General features: G+C 40.9%; 1 protein-coding gene across 6 annotated transcripts in view; it reads right to left on the bottom strand.

The window, feature by feature from the left end:
* PHACTR2 (phosphatase and actin regulator 2) overlaps positions 1 to 15,584 on the bottom strand; it is a 142,413-nt gene that overhangs the window by 17,133 nt on the left and 109,696 nt on the right. For 5 of the 6 annotated variants that reach the window (XR_008449037.1, XM_054061820.1, XM_054061821.1 and 2 more), the window contains 5 exons: positions 10,385 to 10,621; positions 6,177 to 6,717; positions 4,749 to 4,951; positions 3,082 to 3,238; positions 492 to 547 (listed from right to left, as the gene is read on the bottom strand). Coding sequence is in view for 5 of the 6 variants with exons in the window: in XM_054061820.1 (XP_053917795.1) it covers positions 492 to 547; positions 3,082 to 3,238; positions 4,749 to 4,951; positions 6,177 to 6,717; positions 10,385 to 10,621 (1,194 nt within the window). In the remaining variant the exon portion in view is untranslated. The remainder of the gene's footprint in view (positions 1 to 491; positions 548 to 3,081; positions 3,239 to 4,748; positions 4,952 to 6,176; positions 6,718 to 10,384; positions 10,622 to 15,584) is intronic. The other variant, XM_054061824.1, reaches the window with a different exon arrangement.

Below are 15,584 nucleotides of genomic sequence, written 5' to 3'. Positions count from 1 at the left end.
CAGTACAGAAGACACTTCTGTCAGAAGTGACTATGAAGGGCAGGATGCTGAAGTAGTCGGTACATACCTATTCACTTTCCCCTGAACACTTCAGCTTTCCTCTTTCCACTCCACCTTCCAACCTCTGCTCTTTATCTCACCTCTGACACCTACTAATATTCCCTTCTTTTTCTCCTCAGAAAAATTAGGCAGAAGTTTAACCAGCCTAGGACTACTTCTAAGCGGGATCTACAGTCATTCCCTGTCTTTGGGACCAGCTTCAGGAATACAGACTTTGACAAGCCAAATTTGGAATCTTGAATGTATGCAGCTTTCAGAGCTACCATTACAGGTTAGTACATAGATCTAGTGTTATAAAATTATTTTCTAGAACATCTTTTCTCTCCAGTTATGGATCCAAAACTGGAGCAACAATGATAGGCTTCCACAGAAGCCCAACATATGCTCGCTTTCTAAGTAAATACTAACTGAAATCTGAATAAAATACTTACGCTTCAGGATATTTCTTTGCTCTAGCTCTTCAGTTGTAGGCCTCTGGCTAAGTCTCCTGCGAGAAGAAAGTTAAGTGACAGATTTAAAACCAGACCCAAATAATACATTATAATTTGCAATACTGCTAAAAGGTGTTTCTCATAGGGCCATGCTACTCTTGCCAGTAGAGGTATTCAGCAACACCTAATTAGACAGTAACACAGTAACCATAGTACCCAGGGGCCATTTGTTTTACAAGAGGTACCATTGCTACTTGAACGCATAAAGAGCCGATACTTGCATAACATTATAGAAGTTGTACTGGCAAATTTGAATTCCTCAATTACAGGTATAATTTCATTAAATAGTTTATAAATCTTATTTGTCCTCAGGCACCATAATAATGATAAGTTGTGCAATCATAGAATCATAGAACCACTAGGTTGGAAAAGACCTTTGAGATCATCAACTCCAACTGAATCTGTCCACTACTAAATCATGTCCCCACGCACCTCATCTACCTGCCTTTCAAACACCTCCAGGGATGGGGACTCAACCACCTCCTTGGGCAGCCTTTGCCAGTGCCTGATAACCCGTTTGGTGAAGAAATTTTTCTTAATGTCCAATCTAAACCTCCCCTGACTTGGCGGTTTGAAGCCATCGCCTCTTGTCCTGTCCCCTGTCACTTGGCAGAAGAGACCAACACTCACCTCTCTACAACCTCCTTTCAGGTAGTTGCAGAGAGCAATAACGTCTCCCCTCAGACCTCTTTTCCAGGCTAAACAATCCCAGTTCCCTCAGCTGATCCTCATAAGACTACTGTCAGATACTTTGAATGCAAAACCTATTCTTTTTTTTTTAAAAAAACCCAAACAAACCAGCATCAGCTGCACATTCCTCACTGATTTGTATGTACAATACAATTGGGAGTTTTAATGGAAACTTAATTTTATTTAGTTACCTATATATAACAACGGCATTAAAAACCCCAACTACCAAGATATTAATTTTCTGGTTTCTGTAGAGGAGAAGATGGTTGATATCATCTCTGTGCTTACTAAACAAATTCACTTGTTCACTTGAGAAAAGAGCAAGAATAATCTCAGCAGTAAAATCTATTTTGTAGATGTGTTAACAGATAGATGCCTCTCTACCCAGCAAACCTCACACAGCTCACTATGGATTATCTTTGGCCTCATGAAACTCATCTCATTCAAACCACACACAGACCTCCACATTTGGTAGGCAGGACCAGCAGATTTACAATAGGTGATCAACCCCTGCTGTAGGAAGTCCCAGTCTGGGACCTGATCCAACCGTCGCCAAACTATGGCAACAGGTTTCCCACCAGATCTTGATGCTGCCGGGTGCTGACCACCATGCCAGGAATTTTTGGTGCCAAATCTGCTTGTGATTTCAGGCATGAGCACAGACCTGACACACACAGACATCACCTCTTGCCACCAAAGCAGAGCTGTGCAGGAAGCGTGTCAGCTTCCTGGCTGAACCAGCACTGTCCCTACACAAGGAGCTTCGGACAGGGACTGGAGCGGCTTATGCTGTTCAAGCCTCCTAGGGAGCATCGGCAAGCAGGATGTGATCATCGAAGCTGGGATTCAGTCAGGAAAGCAGTGATAACAACCACACTGCTTTATTAGCAGAAGGAAAATAACCATTGGGCTCTACACAATAGATGTATTGACTTCTATGGTCAAGGGATGAAATCGAGGACTTAGCCAGCCACCCGGTTCACAGAGCAACTCAGATCATGTGCTAAATGCTGATGCAGGGCTGCTGTACCGTGTACTGGAGCACTACCAGCTGGACTACCCGGTATCTGGAAATCTCCGACAAAGACAAGATTTCCTCCAAATCTGTCTGGTTAATATTTATGAGCACAACAGAAACAACGACGGGTCTGGGAAAATCCAGACATGCTGTAGTCTATTCTCAGAGGCCACAAAAGCCAAAAATTAACATTTCTGAGGATTTTTTTTGTAAAAATTGGGAAGTGAAACTTAGCCTTTTTATATGCAATGTTCTCAAGTCCCAGAGGAGAAAGTAACATAGATCTCATAATGGTTAAACAGCATGAGAACGATGTGCCTCAGAGCTAGGCACAGTAAAACACTAAATGCTGACCTCCATTTCTTTTGCTGGAAGCAGCACATGGAGAATGAAGGAGATAGAGAGCAGGAGGAGGATGAGGAGGGCCAGGCCAGATGAACATGCACAGGAATGTCTTGTGTGTCAGAAAACAGTACTCCATCCGAGATGGGGATATACAAGTAAAAGTTCTTGCTAACCAACTTGAGAGAAACCTTGAACCATGGCACTGATTATTCTGGAGTCACTCTTATTCTTCTCCTCTTATTTTTTTTTTAACAACCCAAACCCCCAGAAGTTCCTCAGATTTGTTTCTTGCAGAACAAAAGTGCATTATTAACATTTTAAAAGTTTTGTCAGAAATAAAAACACTGTTTTCCAGACAGTTGTACCATGAAGATCCTGCACCGTATATTGGGCTGCTTTTAAAATATGAATACTGTGTTCTTGATTCTCTTCCTCCACCTCTGCCCAGTGAAACCACATTTACCCTGCGATGGATACCTCACTAGCTTCGTTCCAATCTGATGTCTGATTTCCTGCCTCTCCTCTTCAGATGTACGCTGCAAGATGTTTTTGTCTTCTAATTCTTTCTTAGATGGTCTGTTGCCAAGTTTGATAGCAAGAGTATCTCTACGGCGAATCTTACTTGCCAAAGAGCCTGAGGGAAGGAGGAGAAGGGTAGATTTAGTTCATTCATGCTTAGGTTAGAGACCCAAACTCTCAGTAAGAACCTTAATACCTCCCCAAAGCAGCCTTGTTCCCATATCCAGGAGTAGAATTCTAATTAACATTAAGAGAAAAATAGTTTTAGTTCAGTCCACAACAATAGAAAGCTGAAAAACTTAGATGAAAAATCTACCAGCCAAATTGATAGAGGGGTTTTACAAACATCACTTGTCATCTGTAAAGTAACAGGACAAAAATGCCAAATCTACATCTAAGTGTCTTTGAAGTTTAATACTTTACAGGTTAGTTTATTTATCTACTTAGTATATCTAGCAACCTGCTGCTCTTTTTCTTCAGCCCTAAATAGTTTAGTCCCGTTTTCTCACCTCTTCCCTCATTATTTCAAATTTTTTCAATCTAATATCACTTAGTTTTTCTGCAGTGCTTTTCATCTTTAACTAATTTGTACATTAACACAAAAAAATACCATTAAGAAAAGTGCTCCAAGTACTTGTAAAGTAACCTAGGAAGGAACCCCCAGGCACTGAAGCAATCTGTTTACCCATAAAACAGATACAGCAAGGACAAGGGCCATGCAATTTTGCCAGCATCAGCTTCAGTCAGCTGTGGAAAGAATAATAATTTTCATGGTCTTTAATTCTTCCCTTGTCTCTTGATATTCCCAGTGAGGGGGCTAGATAACTCCTAGGCTAGCAGGTTTTCAGCACATAAGGCAGTCTGATAATACCACAGGCTCCCAGCTCTCTTCTCATAAGACACTACGCTGCTGTCTGAATACATGAATTCTTGGTTGCTAGCACTCAGGATTTTATTCAAACCAAATGCAGAAGTGCTGGCACTTCACCTTCTGCTGCACTAATGGCCAAGGGGAAAAAAATGTTCATTTTCCCTCACCCCTCTTTGGTACACAGCACTTTCATGTTCAGGCCTTCTTCACTATACACAGTGAAGCACCTCGTCCTGCAGGCAAGGCTTTCAAGCCATGGTTCGACAGTCATTTTATTCTGACATAAGGCTACTTTGCAGGTGGCAGAGGTAGCATTGCCCTTCTCTCGATCCCAACAGCCTGTTGCTTCCTTCTCCTTTACCCCAGCAAAGGTGCAGTCATTAGGTGAGATGGATTAGGGAACCGATTCTATTGAAAATCAGCTGCAAAAATAAACATGAGCACTGGTCTAAGGGAAGAATGAACAGCTGGGAGCAGGGATTAGGCAGAAGGTGAGCAGAACAACGCCCTTGAGCAGCAGCAAGGACTTCTGGCTAATTAGGGTGATGATATAGTCATGACCCCATAGGAAATTTCAAAGCTGTAAACTTGTACGTAATACACTGTTCTGTCTGACAAGGTGCTCCAATGCTTAAAACATCCTGAGCAAAGAGGAACAATCACTTGCAGAGAGTGAAGCTGCTAACTGATGGGCTTCCTCTGTCACCCACCACAACCCTTTACTCCCACAAGATGAGATGGGTGGGATGCTTACTTTCAGCACTTGCATTATCATCATCATCGTCGTCGTCGTCATCATCTGTATACAGTATTGGCCCATCAGAGTCTGAGTCGCTGCTGTGGCTCTCTCTGCTACTTTCACTCTCAGGAGGACCAGCGGTGTCAGAAGCCTCCTCCGCTGGTTCAGAAAGAGCCTGGTCAGGTGCCTCTGCTGCTTTTTCTTCTTTGGTAGCCATGCTGTTAATTCAGGAGCAGACATGATGCCACATTAATGCAAGCAGCACAGAACACAAATGGGAGACAGATTGTCTAAGCAAGTATGAAAATAAAAGTTCTTTTATTCAAAATAGCTTCCCCCTTTCTAAAAAAACCCTCCATCTATAAAACATATATAAAGTACACATATATGTCTAAATATCTGTACATACATTAGGAAAAAAGATGCAAACAATTTGGAATTATGCCTGTATAAAGAAAAATCCTAATTATTTTTTAATTTCTTGTGGGATTGGATCAACAGTACATAAAACCTACTGAGAAGATAAAAACTGCTCATACAGTTGGAGATGAGAGGAGTGAGATGGTGAGCAGTTGGGAGTGCAAAGCTTCCTGTCCTGGAAGCCTAACTCTGTTTATCATAAATAAAATTTTACTGCTGTTGGGTCCCAGATGCTCATGCCCATCGCTGATGAACACAGAAATTAGCAGCAGAGTGCCCTTTGCCTTGGGAAAATCTTTATGTAGAGGAAGAGTAGAGCAAGGGGAGAAGCACAGGAACATAATGTGGGCAAAGACATATCAGCAAGAATTTGAAGGAAAGTCTCTAGGACACTGGCATCTAGACTAAACCCTCTTGGGTTGTCATGAAAGGTGCCGGTTCTCATGGCAGGGAAAAGACAGTTAATAAAGCAGTTTCCTTTTTTTGGCAGCCACCTATTTTGCTTAAAAATTGCAATTACGTCCTTTCTCTTGAGTAAATTTTATAGTACCTGAAATTCAGACAAGCAACAACTAACCAAAGCCTGAAACTGCCATTTTCAAGTGTGCAAGTAAATTCAGCTACTGAATTGAGAGCTTTAGCCACAAGATATTTAATGACACCAACAACAAAAAAGTAAAGCCTCCATGTAATTCAGCATAATTTCTTGTCTGCCTTTGAGAGAGAAATAGAAGTGTTATCAGCTACTAGTTCAACTGCTGACTGCAGTGGTCACATTAAGCCACTCAATGACATAGAAGGCAGGTTATGAACAATGACCTTTTGGAGAAACATGGAGTACTGCAAGTGAATGGCTCAAAGGCATTGGCAAGGAACAAACTGTGCTGCGATGCAACACGAGCTAGTACCACTCAGAAGAAACAGAAGAGATCCCCACGTGCCTACAGTGTCCCCTGTGAGACGAAATGTGGCTTCCTCAGCTGTTGGGTCTACTACTTACCCATAACACCCATACCATCTTACCTTTTTGCGTCTTCTTCAGTAGCTTCTGGACCACTGCCTATGACTGTACTGCTCAGGCTCTCGTCTGTGCCATGCTCAGTCTGGGGAAGAGGTTCTGATTCGGGGACAGCTGGCCCTGCCACGCAGCCATCTGACACATCTTGGGCATTTGAGGAGACAGTGGGCTGATCAGCTGCAGCAGGAAAAGGAGGTGGAAGTGGAGGTGGAGGAGGGGCAGCGGTGGGAGGAGGGGGGACAACAAGTTTTTTTTCATCTGTGTCTTCTGTTTTGGAAATTACTATGGAAGGTTGCTCAGGCTCAGGTTTTTCTATCTCCAATTCCAACCTGTTAGCTGTGGCACCTGAGGGGGAAGAAGCAGCCCCATCCAGCGCTGTTCGTGGGGTTGACTGCTTCCCAGTTTTTTTCTTGCCCCTGGGAGTCCCTGATGTGCCTGATTTGCTGGAAGTCTCCTTGGAGGCTTTGGGATGAGATGATGTGGACGAAGGAGATGGTGATGAAGAGGACTTGGAGACTGGTGTTTTTTTCACGTGAGAGGAACTAGCTAAAATAAGAAAAGAAAAAGCATTTTACTGTCTTGCAACTATATGATTTTTGCACTGTGCATTTTGCATTGATTGACGCGTGCTGATATTTGAGAAGTGAAAAAACCCACACTTGATACTTCTACAATCCTTCATCCATATGCTTGAGATGAGCAAATGCAGCAGTTAAATTTCACATTTCAGGTGGGAAAAACTGAAATGATGAATACTTGCCCAAGAACAATGGAAGGGATTAACGTTACAAACAGGTGAGTTTGATTCTAGCATTCTGCATTGGCCCATTATAATTTGCTTGCACATCATCTAAAAAGTCCACTACTTATTCCAAACATGTTTAGCGCCCTATTTAAAAAAACTGCTACCAGACAGAGGAAACTGCCTCATCTTTTCCATTACGCAAATTTTGAGGTCTAGAACAACACCATGTTTTTCCTTATGCTTTTCAATTAACACCTCAGGGCCTTTACAGATATCAGTTAATTACCTTTCACAATGTTATTGCAAGTGGTATGGTCCTAGTTAATGGCAAGCAGCAGAGGGACAGCAAACCAACTGTACTTTCAAGCCTATGTGGGCATGTTCATAAAAGAGTCAGAAACCACTGATTTCCCTCCAGCAGGGAGGAGGCACGGAAGGCCTCCTGTATTTACTGGAGGTCTTCATTTTACCAGTGACCAACAAAGGTCATCTCGAAAATGTAGTGAAACAATGTTTTGACACTATCTGTACAAGCTGTCCAGTGATACTGCTGTTTAATCCTGTGACACTTACCATATTGAGGCATATATGTATAATGTCCAAGTTAGCAAAAGATTTCAGCTAGTCTGCATGCCCATGTGCATTCCAGACACATTTCTGATTGATGAGTTGATGCACTCAACATCTAGACTGGGAGCTTCAAACTTCTTTCATTTTAAAAGCAATAAAAACGACAACCATCTTACGATTCAGTCCTTTTCATCAAAACACATCCAACTCAAACACTTCTGCTGTAGTAAAAATGCATTAACCTCCAGAGAGCAAATGAAAGCATTATAAAGCTACACAGCAGCCTTGAGGCTAAGCTTACTAAGTAAAACAGAAAGCTGTAATAGAAATCTGCTGAAAGGCGTATTTTACGTATAAGCATTTAAACAAAAGCAAAACCCCAGCAGATGAGGACAGAACCAAAATATAGATACTGGCCATAATAAACTCATGACATAAAACTAGCTTTCACAGTGAGACTGTTCTCAGTCTCAAAGAAGATGGAAAACAATTCATAAGACGCATTATACCGTTCTCTTCTGCGTGCTCTCTGAATGCTATGGTTTGCAAACATATAGAATGCTGTGAGGCTTTCAGCACATCTGGAAAAACCTGCAGAAACTCATGACTTCAGGCAAATGACCATCTCTCTTTGTCCTGCAAGTAAGTGTAAAGGGCAGAGTACAGAACCTATTGATACAGCACTAATCAATCACATAAACTACAATTTACTGACTTAACTTACCAGCAAATCAAAAGGAAGCAAAAAAAAAAAAAAAAGGTATAGGCAGCAGTTTCTAACTGCAGTGGAAATAGACGGTGGTTCCAACACCCATATTATTTACCAGAAGCCTTACTGAGTAAGTGGATGGTAGTGAGAAAGGGCTCTGGTTCTGATCCAGCAAAGCACTTAAAACACAGGCTGGAGATCAACAGAACCAGTTATATGCTTACACTTAAGAACTCCAGCATAATACAAATATACAGCCACACTATAATTGTTGCTGGAAAAATGTCAGAAGTTTCCATTGAAAAAATCCTTCCATTATTCTCAGAACCTTTCCAGACCTGCAATCAGATACAGAAACTTAAAGGATTTCTCCCAGGGAAAATTCCCCCCTGCACTTTCATGTGCGTCAAAAGTGCTATTGCTATTGTTGGTTTTGACTGGGCTGGCTGACAATTTTCTGTCATGCCTTTTTTTCTGCACAAGATACGGATTTTGGTTAAATGAAACATTTCATGGCTGTTATTTGCCTTTTGGCACATGTCCACGCTTACGCTTAAATCTTCTCCCAACTCCACTATTTCAGTTTGAAAACCTGCTGTGGCACCCTCATGAGAGCCACGGCTCCATTGTTACTCATATTCCTGCTCTCCTTCATAGGGCTGGATCACTGACTGCACCACGTGTTAATTTTCATGAGGAACTGCTAACCTCTTGTACTAAACACTGCTCCTGATCAGCTCTACTTACTAAGCATTGCCATACTTCAAATGAATACAACGTACTTAATGTTGGCACTATTCTATATAAGGGATATATTAATATATTTGATACCCGTTTGGTGTCGAGCACTGCATGAAATTTCATGAAAGCTATTAGAAGACAAATCTGGAATCTGAACGCATTTTAATTTAAACTGCGATACCTGTGAGCTTGTTACCAACATAGAATCATAGAATCATTAAGGACTTGGAAAAGATCTCTAAGATCATCAAGTCTAACCATTGGTCTAAACACGTCTTTATTTGATGGGTTGTTTTATTTCTGCAAGGTCTGCTGTTATAAGGTTCCTTCACCTGGTAAGAACCGATTTTTCCAGCTGAACACGAAATACAGGCAGCCAATTTTGGGTTTCCAAAACGTATGTATGATGCAGCAGAGACAGATAAACCCAACTTAATGGGTACTTTATGGCGAAGTTGTTATTGTAACTCTATCAGTCTTGCAATGTCTTCAAATAGCCCTCTTCTGTGTGCTTCAAATACAAAATGTGCCAAAATGTACAGTCTTATGAAGAGGTCTACTTGGGAGAGAAAACTGGAGGGACTGAAGGGCTTTGAAAGACTGACAGAGATTGAGAACACAAGGTTTGTATAAGTTGGCCAATGCATATACAGAGCCCATTCATCATAATACTGTTTGTGTTCACATTACATTTGTATGCTTTCATTTTGGTCATTATCTAAATTTCAATCACTCAAACTCAAGATCAGTATCCTAAGAACAGTTACCTATAATCTTTAATCTAGCATCACTGCTGACTATTAGTTAAAATGAATAGTGATAACCATATCTGCTGTGCACCCTGTCTGATGGACATTATAAATTTCCAGTGCGTATTTAGAATCACAGCAGGCCACCAACCAGCTCAGGGAAGCCTGGCCGTTTCTAATGAGTTCTAATTCCTTTCTTTTTCAGCTAAAACAATTGCTACTCAACAGTCTTTAAAAGTGCCTTCATGGTAATATTTTTTACCTCTCTGAGATCTTGTAATCTTGTCAAATTAATTGGAATGGTAGATACTTCCAGCAGAAAGTTACATCACTGCCAAAGCAGTTTTACTTTGAGGCAACTAATAGGTTTGATTGCAGAAGTCACCTTTTTCCCTGTTGATTCTTCAGCAGTTCTTTTGGTCATTTTGTTGCCAGCATTCACACTTTAACTGGGAACTCAAGATCATCTCTGATGTGCTTGGTGTTGTGCGTAAGTTCATTAAACAGAAAGGTGATTTGTCTACTGTCAGGGTCTTTGCAGACAGCAGCACCAGAGCTCAGTGGGAAAGCTAAAAAACATCCGTGTCATGCTCTTTAGTAACGCTGCTATGTACAAAAGCAGAAGTTATTGTAAGACCAAGCCAAGCAACCCCACGCACATGCACCCACCGTAACTGGCACTGCCTGTGCAGTACTCACCAGCTTCTCGATTTGCACCATGACTTGTTGGCTTGGGTGGTGGGAGAGGAGGCTGCTTAGCAGGAGCCTTTCCCTTTTTTTTAGCGTGAGGTGCTTCGTTACTCTTATGGCTGGTGGTGGTGGAAGCAGCAATAGCATTTTTTGGTGGCGGCGGAGCTTTTTTAGATTTAGGTTTAGGCTTGGGTAGTGGTGGAGCATGGGATGCCGGTATTTCTGGGCAGTGATCAGTAGTGCTCTCTATGGATAAGAAAGTGAACAGAAGCCAACTGACACAGACATACACCACGTACAGTCAACAGCAAGCCTGACAACAATGACTACTTCTTGCTGCTTGAGCTCTTGGGAATCAGGAGAGATGAATTCATCTTCATTAAGTATTATCTCAGAAGGAAATTACCATTCATGTCATTTAAAGTCCTTCTCATGGAAAACTTCTGCCTGACACTTCTCTTGGTGTCATCTATATTAGACCTCCAAGGACCTTCCTTAACTCTCAGTATCCACAGCTAGACCGCTGTCTGTAAACTAAACAAGGGAAATGCCATTTACTTCTGTAACAAATTCCCTTGGCTTCTCCCCAGCCCTCTGAGATCAACAGGCTATAAAACTCAAATTTGTGTGAATCTGAACGTGAACAGGGCCATTCTACCAGCCACAGGCTCAAACATGGCTATGTCGCTGAAATTTTCCCCTGAAGCAACAAATCTCCCTAAGCTGCAGACTGATTGCTCATAGCTGGGTATCTTCCCCAAGGTATTTCTACTTTTCAGCAAGAGAAGAAGCTAAATCAAATAAGTTGTCTTCTGCCACAGGAATGATCTTCTCTCCTGCAAGCACTTTGGGTACTGTTACAAGACTGCAGATTTAAGAATCAGCAGTTCTTCAGTCAGTGGGAATTTGGAGTGTATCTACACCTGGTAGTGCAACAGGAATGGCTCTGTAAAGTGAAAGAGGTAGCACTGAGGTCCCACTGTCCACACTGTGCATTTGAGGAGACTCGACTTTGGACTAGCTGCAGGCTAGTTCTGCAGACTGCATGCCCAGTCGTGGTGAGAGAACAAGTTCCTGAATGCATCTTTTGGTTTGGTTTCATCCATAAGTAACCTGGCTTGTTTGGTCTGCAAACCAAAGGATGGTAAGCGGGGATGACCAGGAAATTCACTGGAAAGAGCAAGCCTAATGTCGACAGTAACGCTAATGCAGGTGAGCCATTTATAGACAACATAAACTTTTGCAACATATTTGCTCTGAGCCTAAGACTAGCTTTTCCCAGATGGGGAATCTTTATCTATTCCATCACACAAACTCTGTGCCCATTTCGTCTTATGGTAGCCTTTTCAGACCTTCCAGAAAAGGCATTTTATAAAAGCAAGTGCATACAATAAAAATATTGTTTATTTACATTTATTTGCAAGTTACTAAAAACTACAGTGGCTGAGGGAGAAAGGAGACAAGCAAATACTAAAAGTACGTCTAACAGTCTCTTCTACCACTGAAGAGGAAGGTAATTCAGTTCTTGCACTGTGTTCCTATTAGAGTCTGTTATGCACATTAAATAGCCACTCCTGGAACTCCTGACTGTTCCCTCACTCTCTTCCTCTCCAGGTAAGATTCCCAAGAGACAAGCAGCACCTTTTCATTTTAAGATTAGTAGATGAAAAGCAAATAATGTGTTGGACAACAATGACATTCTTCATCTCAGAAACAAAGCTTTTTCAGCCTTGTTAACATGAATCTAATGCATCACCTGCAGTTACTAAAAGCAACATGCACACATACATTTCTTCATGAACTGAAGGAATTGGCACAACTGTCCAGCGTATTCCTCCTTTACTTCCAGACCATTATAGACTAATATGCTTTTGCTAGTGTTGTGCAAGAACCACTGCATAGCAAGCTTTTACCGCTTTCAAACAGATTCTTTTGAGCACAAATTCTTGTACTACCTGTTTTTTTCCAGAGAAAGAACTTTGGATCACAGAAAGACTTTGGAGGGAGAGAAAACCAAACATATTTATTACCTTTTGCTCTGTTCTTTCATAGCAAAAAGTACCTCCTTGTGAAATTCTACCTACCTTCATTCAAAGTTGAAAACTTGATTTAATTCTGAAAAAGCAGGACATTTTAAAATTTTAATTCCACTAATAACAAATGTGGCAAGACATGATAAGGTTTTGTATTTTGAAGATACTGAAGGACATGACGATCAGAAAGAATTTTAAGTGCAAGCAGTTCTTGACATACCTTTCACCTCTGGGTCCAGCATCCTAAAATGTTATTTACTAATACGAAAGAATCTGAACCTTGTTTCTTTACACTATTACTGTGTTCTGTCTCTAGTCATATAAGTAGAGAAAGCATTAAAAAGAGAAGATAACCTAGGAAAAAGAAATACAGCGTTCACCATATTCTAAAGTAATACAGTGCAATTATTTAGAATCTCAGTAAATCTACACTCAACTTTTCTTAAAATTTATCTTCTGATTCAGAAAAAACTACGAAAGGCTAGAGTTCTACTTAGTTGCAAATAAAAACATCTTAGTGACAACCAATTAATAACTTTCAAATTTTCTTTAGAAAAATAACCAAAAGCTGTAAATTAAAAGCAAAATTCATTCACATCACAGCTCCTGCTTATAAGACTCAGTTGTGATTAAAACTGGAGATTTATAAAACATTCATTTTTAACTGAAATCCCTTGCCATGACTGGGATATCATCTTTATTTAGGACAGCTCTTTCCATACTGTTACGTACATCATACCAAATTTTGGCAGACTTTTTCTGCACAGCAACATCGTATCTGCTCAGATAGTCACAGCTTTCATTAAGTCTTGGCTGCATCTTGATTATGTACATGGCCTTTTCTTGGCCTTGACCAATGAATCTTCTTTTTGCTCACAGCCATGAGAAAAGCTGTGGTAAAGATGATTGCCTTTGACCATATAATCCCTCTCGGCATCTTATTAGCTTTGTCAGGTTTTATTTTGTTAGTTTTATCAGATATAAACCTGACTGCCCTCAATGTCAGACTGATCCTGCCCAAACTGTTATTTCTCATTTATGCTTGAGACACTGATTTCCAGTTCCTACCTGACCAGTCCATTGTATCAGCTTCCACCTGGTATAAGTTGAATTTTGAAGCAGATGCTTTTCATTGCATTTCCTTTGCTGCCCCTCAGGCTTTATGAACATTCACTGACTGTCCTCCTCTGGATTCCTCTCTGCTGTGAAGCCAAGGCTGACAATATCTTGGCTACTGGCATTGTGCTTGTTATCCTGGTCTGTTCCCCTGTTGTTTTTCAGTGTCCAACTACAGAGTCCCCTCTTTTACTCAAGTCCGTTGGGACATTTTTGTGTTTTCTGCATTTATGTAAGGCATTGTACAAAAAAATCCAGCTATATGTGTAAGTACTGTAGTAATACAAATAACTAATAACAGTGGCTTGATCTTGAACACTGACAGGGATAGTTTGATGTCTGTAAACAGCCTGAGGTACAAGTATGTTGCAACTGTATCTAACAGGATTCTGCTTCAATATGGACCCTTGGTCTTCATGCCTGCTCCTTCTTTTGCATATTTTGCCAAAAGAAGGAGGCACCTGAATCAGATCAGACCCATGTATTTGTTCAAGCAAATCCCCCCAGGCACATTGGTACCAGATACAACGCATTTCTATCGCTGTTGTTTTCCTTATGCAGACATCTGTTCATCACAAACTGACATTTTAACAAAGGTCTCCAAAAGACCATCAGATAGGAGTACCTTTTATTCACTGCTGTCTTGATCAAGACATCTGCTGTAAAAGCAATCCGCCTATAAATTAGTCTTTTAATAGCAAAGCAAAGCAAATGTTAATGTCTCATTAAGCATTTGGATCAATAATATGTTTATGTTTAGAAATTTTCTGAAGGCCAGATTTTCAAGAAAGCTCAGTTTGAGACCAGATTTTCTTGTTCACAGAAACTGTGACTAGGACCAGACTCCTCAGAAAGCTGTGTTCTCACAGGTTGGTTGGTGAGGGTTACAAACTGCTCAGTATACAACAGCTCTTGGAGGGACTCACCAAGCCTCAAAGATTTTCAGAGAGATATCAGTGTTCTACATTAACTGGAAAGTCAGATGACTTAATTTTGGAAGCTAAATGTGGGACCTTTTGCGAGCCCTGGACCAAAATGACCTATGAAATTCCTTGACAGAATTTCAGAAGCCATATATAACTGGGTTGCACCATACAAGAATTTTTTTCTTTACTTTTGTGACCTCCTGAGAACTGAAGGTCAAAGCTTTTATATCTCAGAATTCTGTTATGCAGTATCAGTATTTTTGTTTCTATAGCCAGAGCACTGACAGGAAGGTAGCTCACGGAAAAACCGTAGTGCTGCAACACAAGCATATAATCTACACCAAATGCAAAGTGCTCTTCTCCTGGAAAATGAGACAACTCAGTGGAAAAACACTATGTAAAATCGAAGTTAGGAATAACGCATGATTTGTTGTCTTTTACGGGATGACTCCCTGCAAAATGAAACTCAATGAATTTTGAGAATCACAGGTTTCCTTTCCAGCCTATGCTGAGAGCTGTGTTTTGATTAATCACAACCCAGGAAGCTGTCATTCATAAGCATGCGACACAGGGCAAGAAAAGTTGTCTTTTGTTCCTTTTTTGGACTCACTGACTGTACTGATGCAGGCAGTCAACTCATACCAATCCTTTCATAAACTCCAAATTTAACCAGCTCAGTTTTTTGTTCCTGCTCTTGCTACTGAAATGCTGTTCAAGAAAAGATCCATTCTAATTGTTAAAAAGCTTCCTTTAATATCCAGCCTAAATGTATTTCAAGCCACTGTTTATCCCTTTCTACTTGTGCCAGTATTGTCCTTTAGCCATGCTCTCTCTTGGCTACATACCAACTTGTTGCATTCATTGAACACGCTGAGGCTCTCTCAAGCTCTGTTTTGCTAGGCTGAACAAGAACAGGTGCCTTACAATGTTCTTCACAGTTCTTCCTATAGTTCTGAATTAATCTTTTTTGAAGATGGCTGAGCAGAGCTGTATGCCTGCAGATTTCCACATCTTACTTAGTCTTGGTTTCAACACTTACGTGAAAGAGATCTTGCAACAGAGAGAGCATAGAAAACAGGAGAGGGGAGAAAGGGAAAGGTTCAGCACCTGACCTAAAGCAACCACATTGAGATA

Source organism: Cuculus canorus, chromosome 3, assembly GCF_017976375.1.
Source record: "Cuculus canorus isolate bCucCan1 chromosome 3, bCucCan1.pri, whole genome shotgun sequence".
In the NCBI taxonomy this organism is placed as follows: domain Eukaryota; kingdom Metazoa; phylum Chordata; class Aves; order Cuculiformes; family Cuculidae; genus Cuculus; species Cuculus canorus.
The sequence above is the reverse complement of the archived record's forward strand: the minus strand, read 5'-3'. Positions and strand labels throughout refer to the sequence as shown.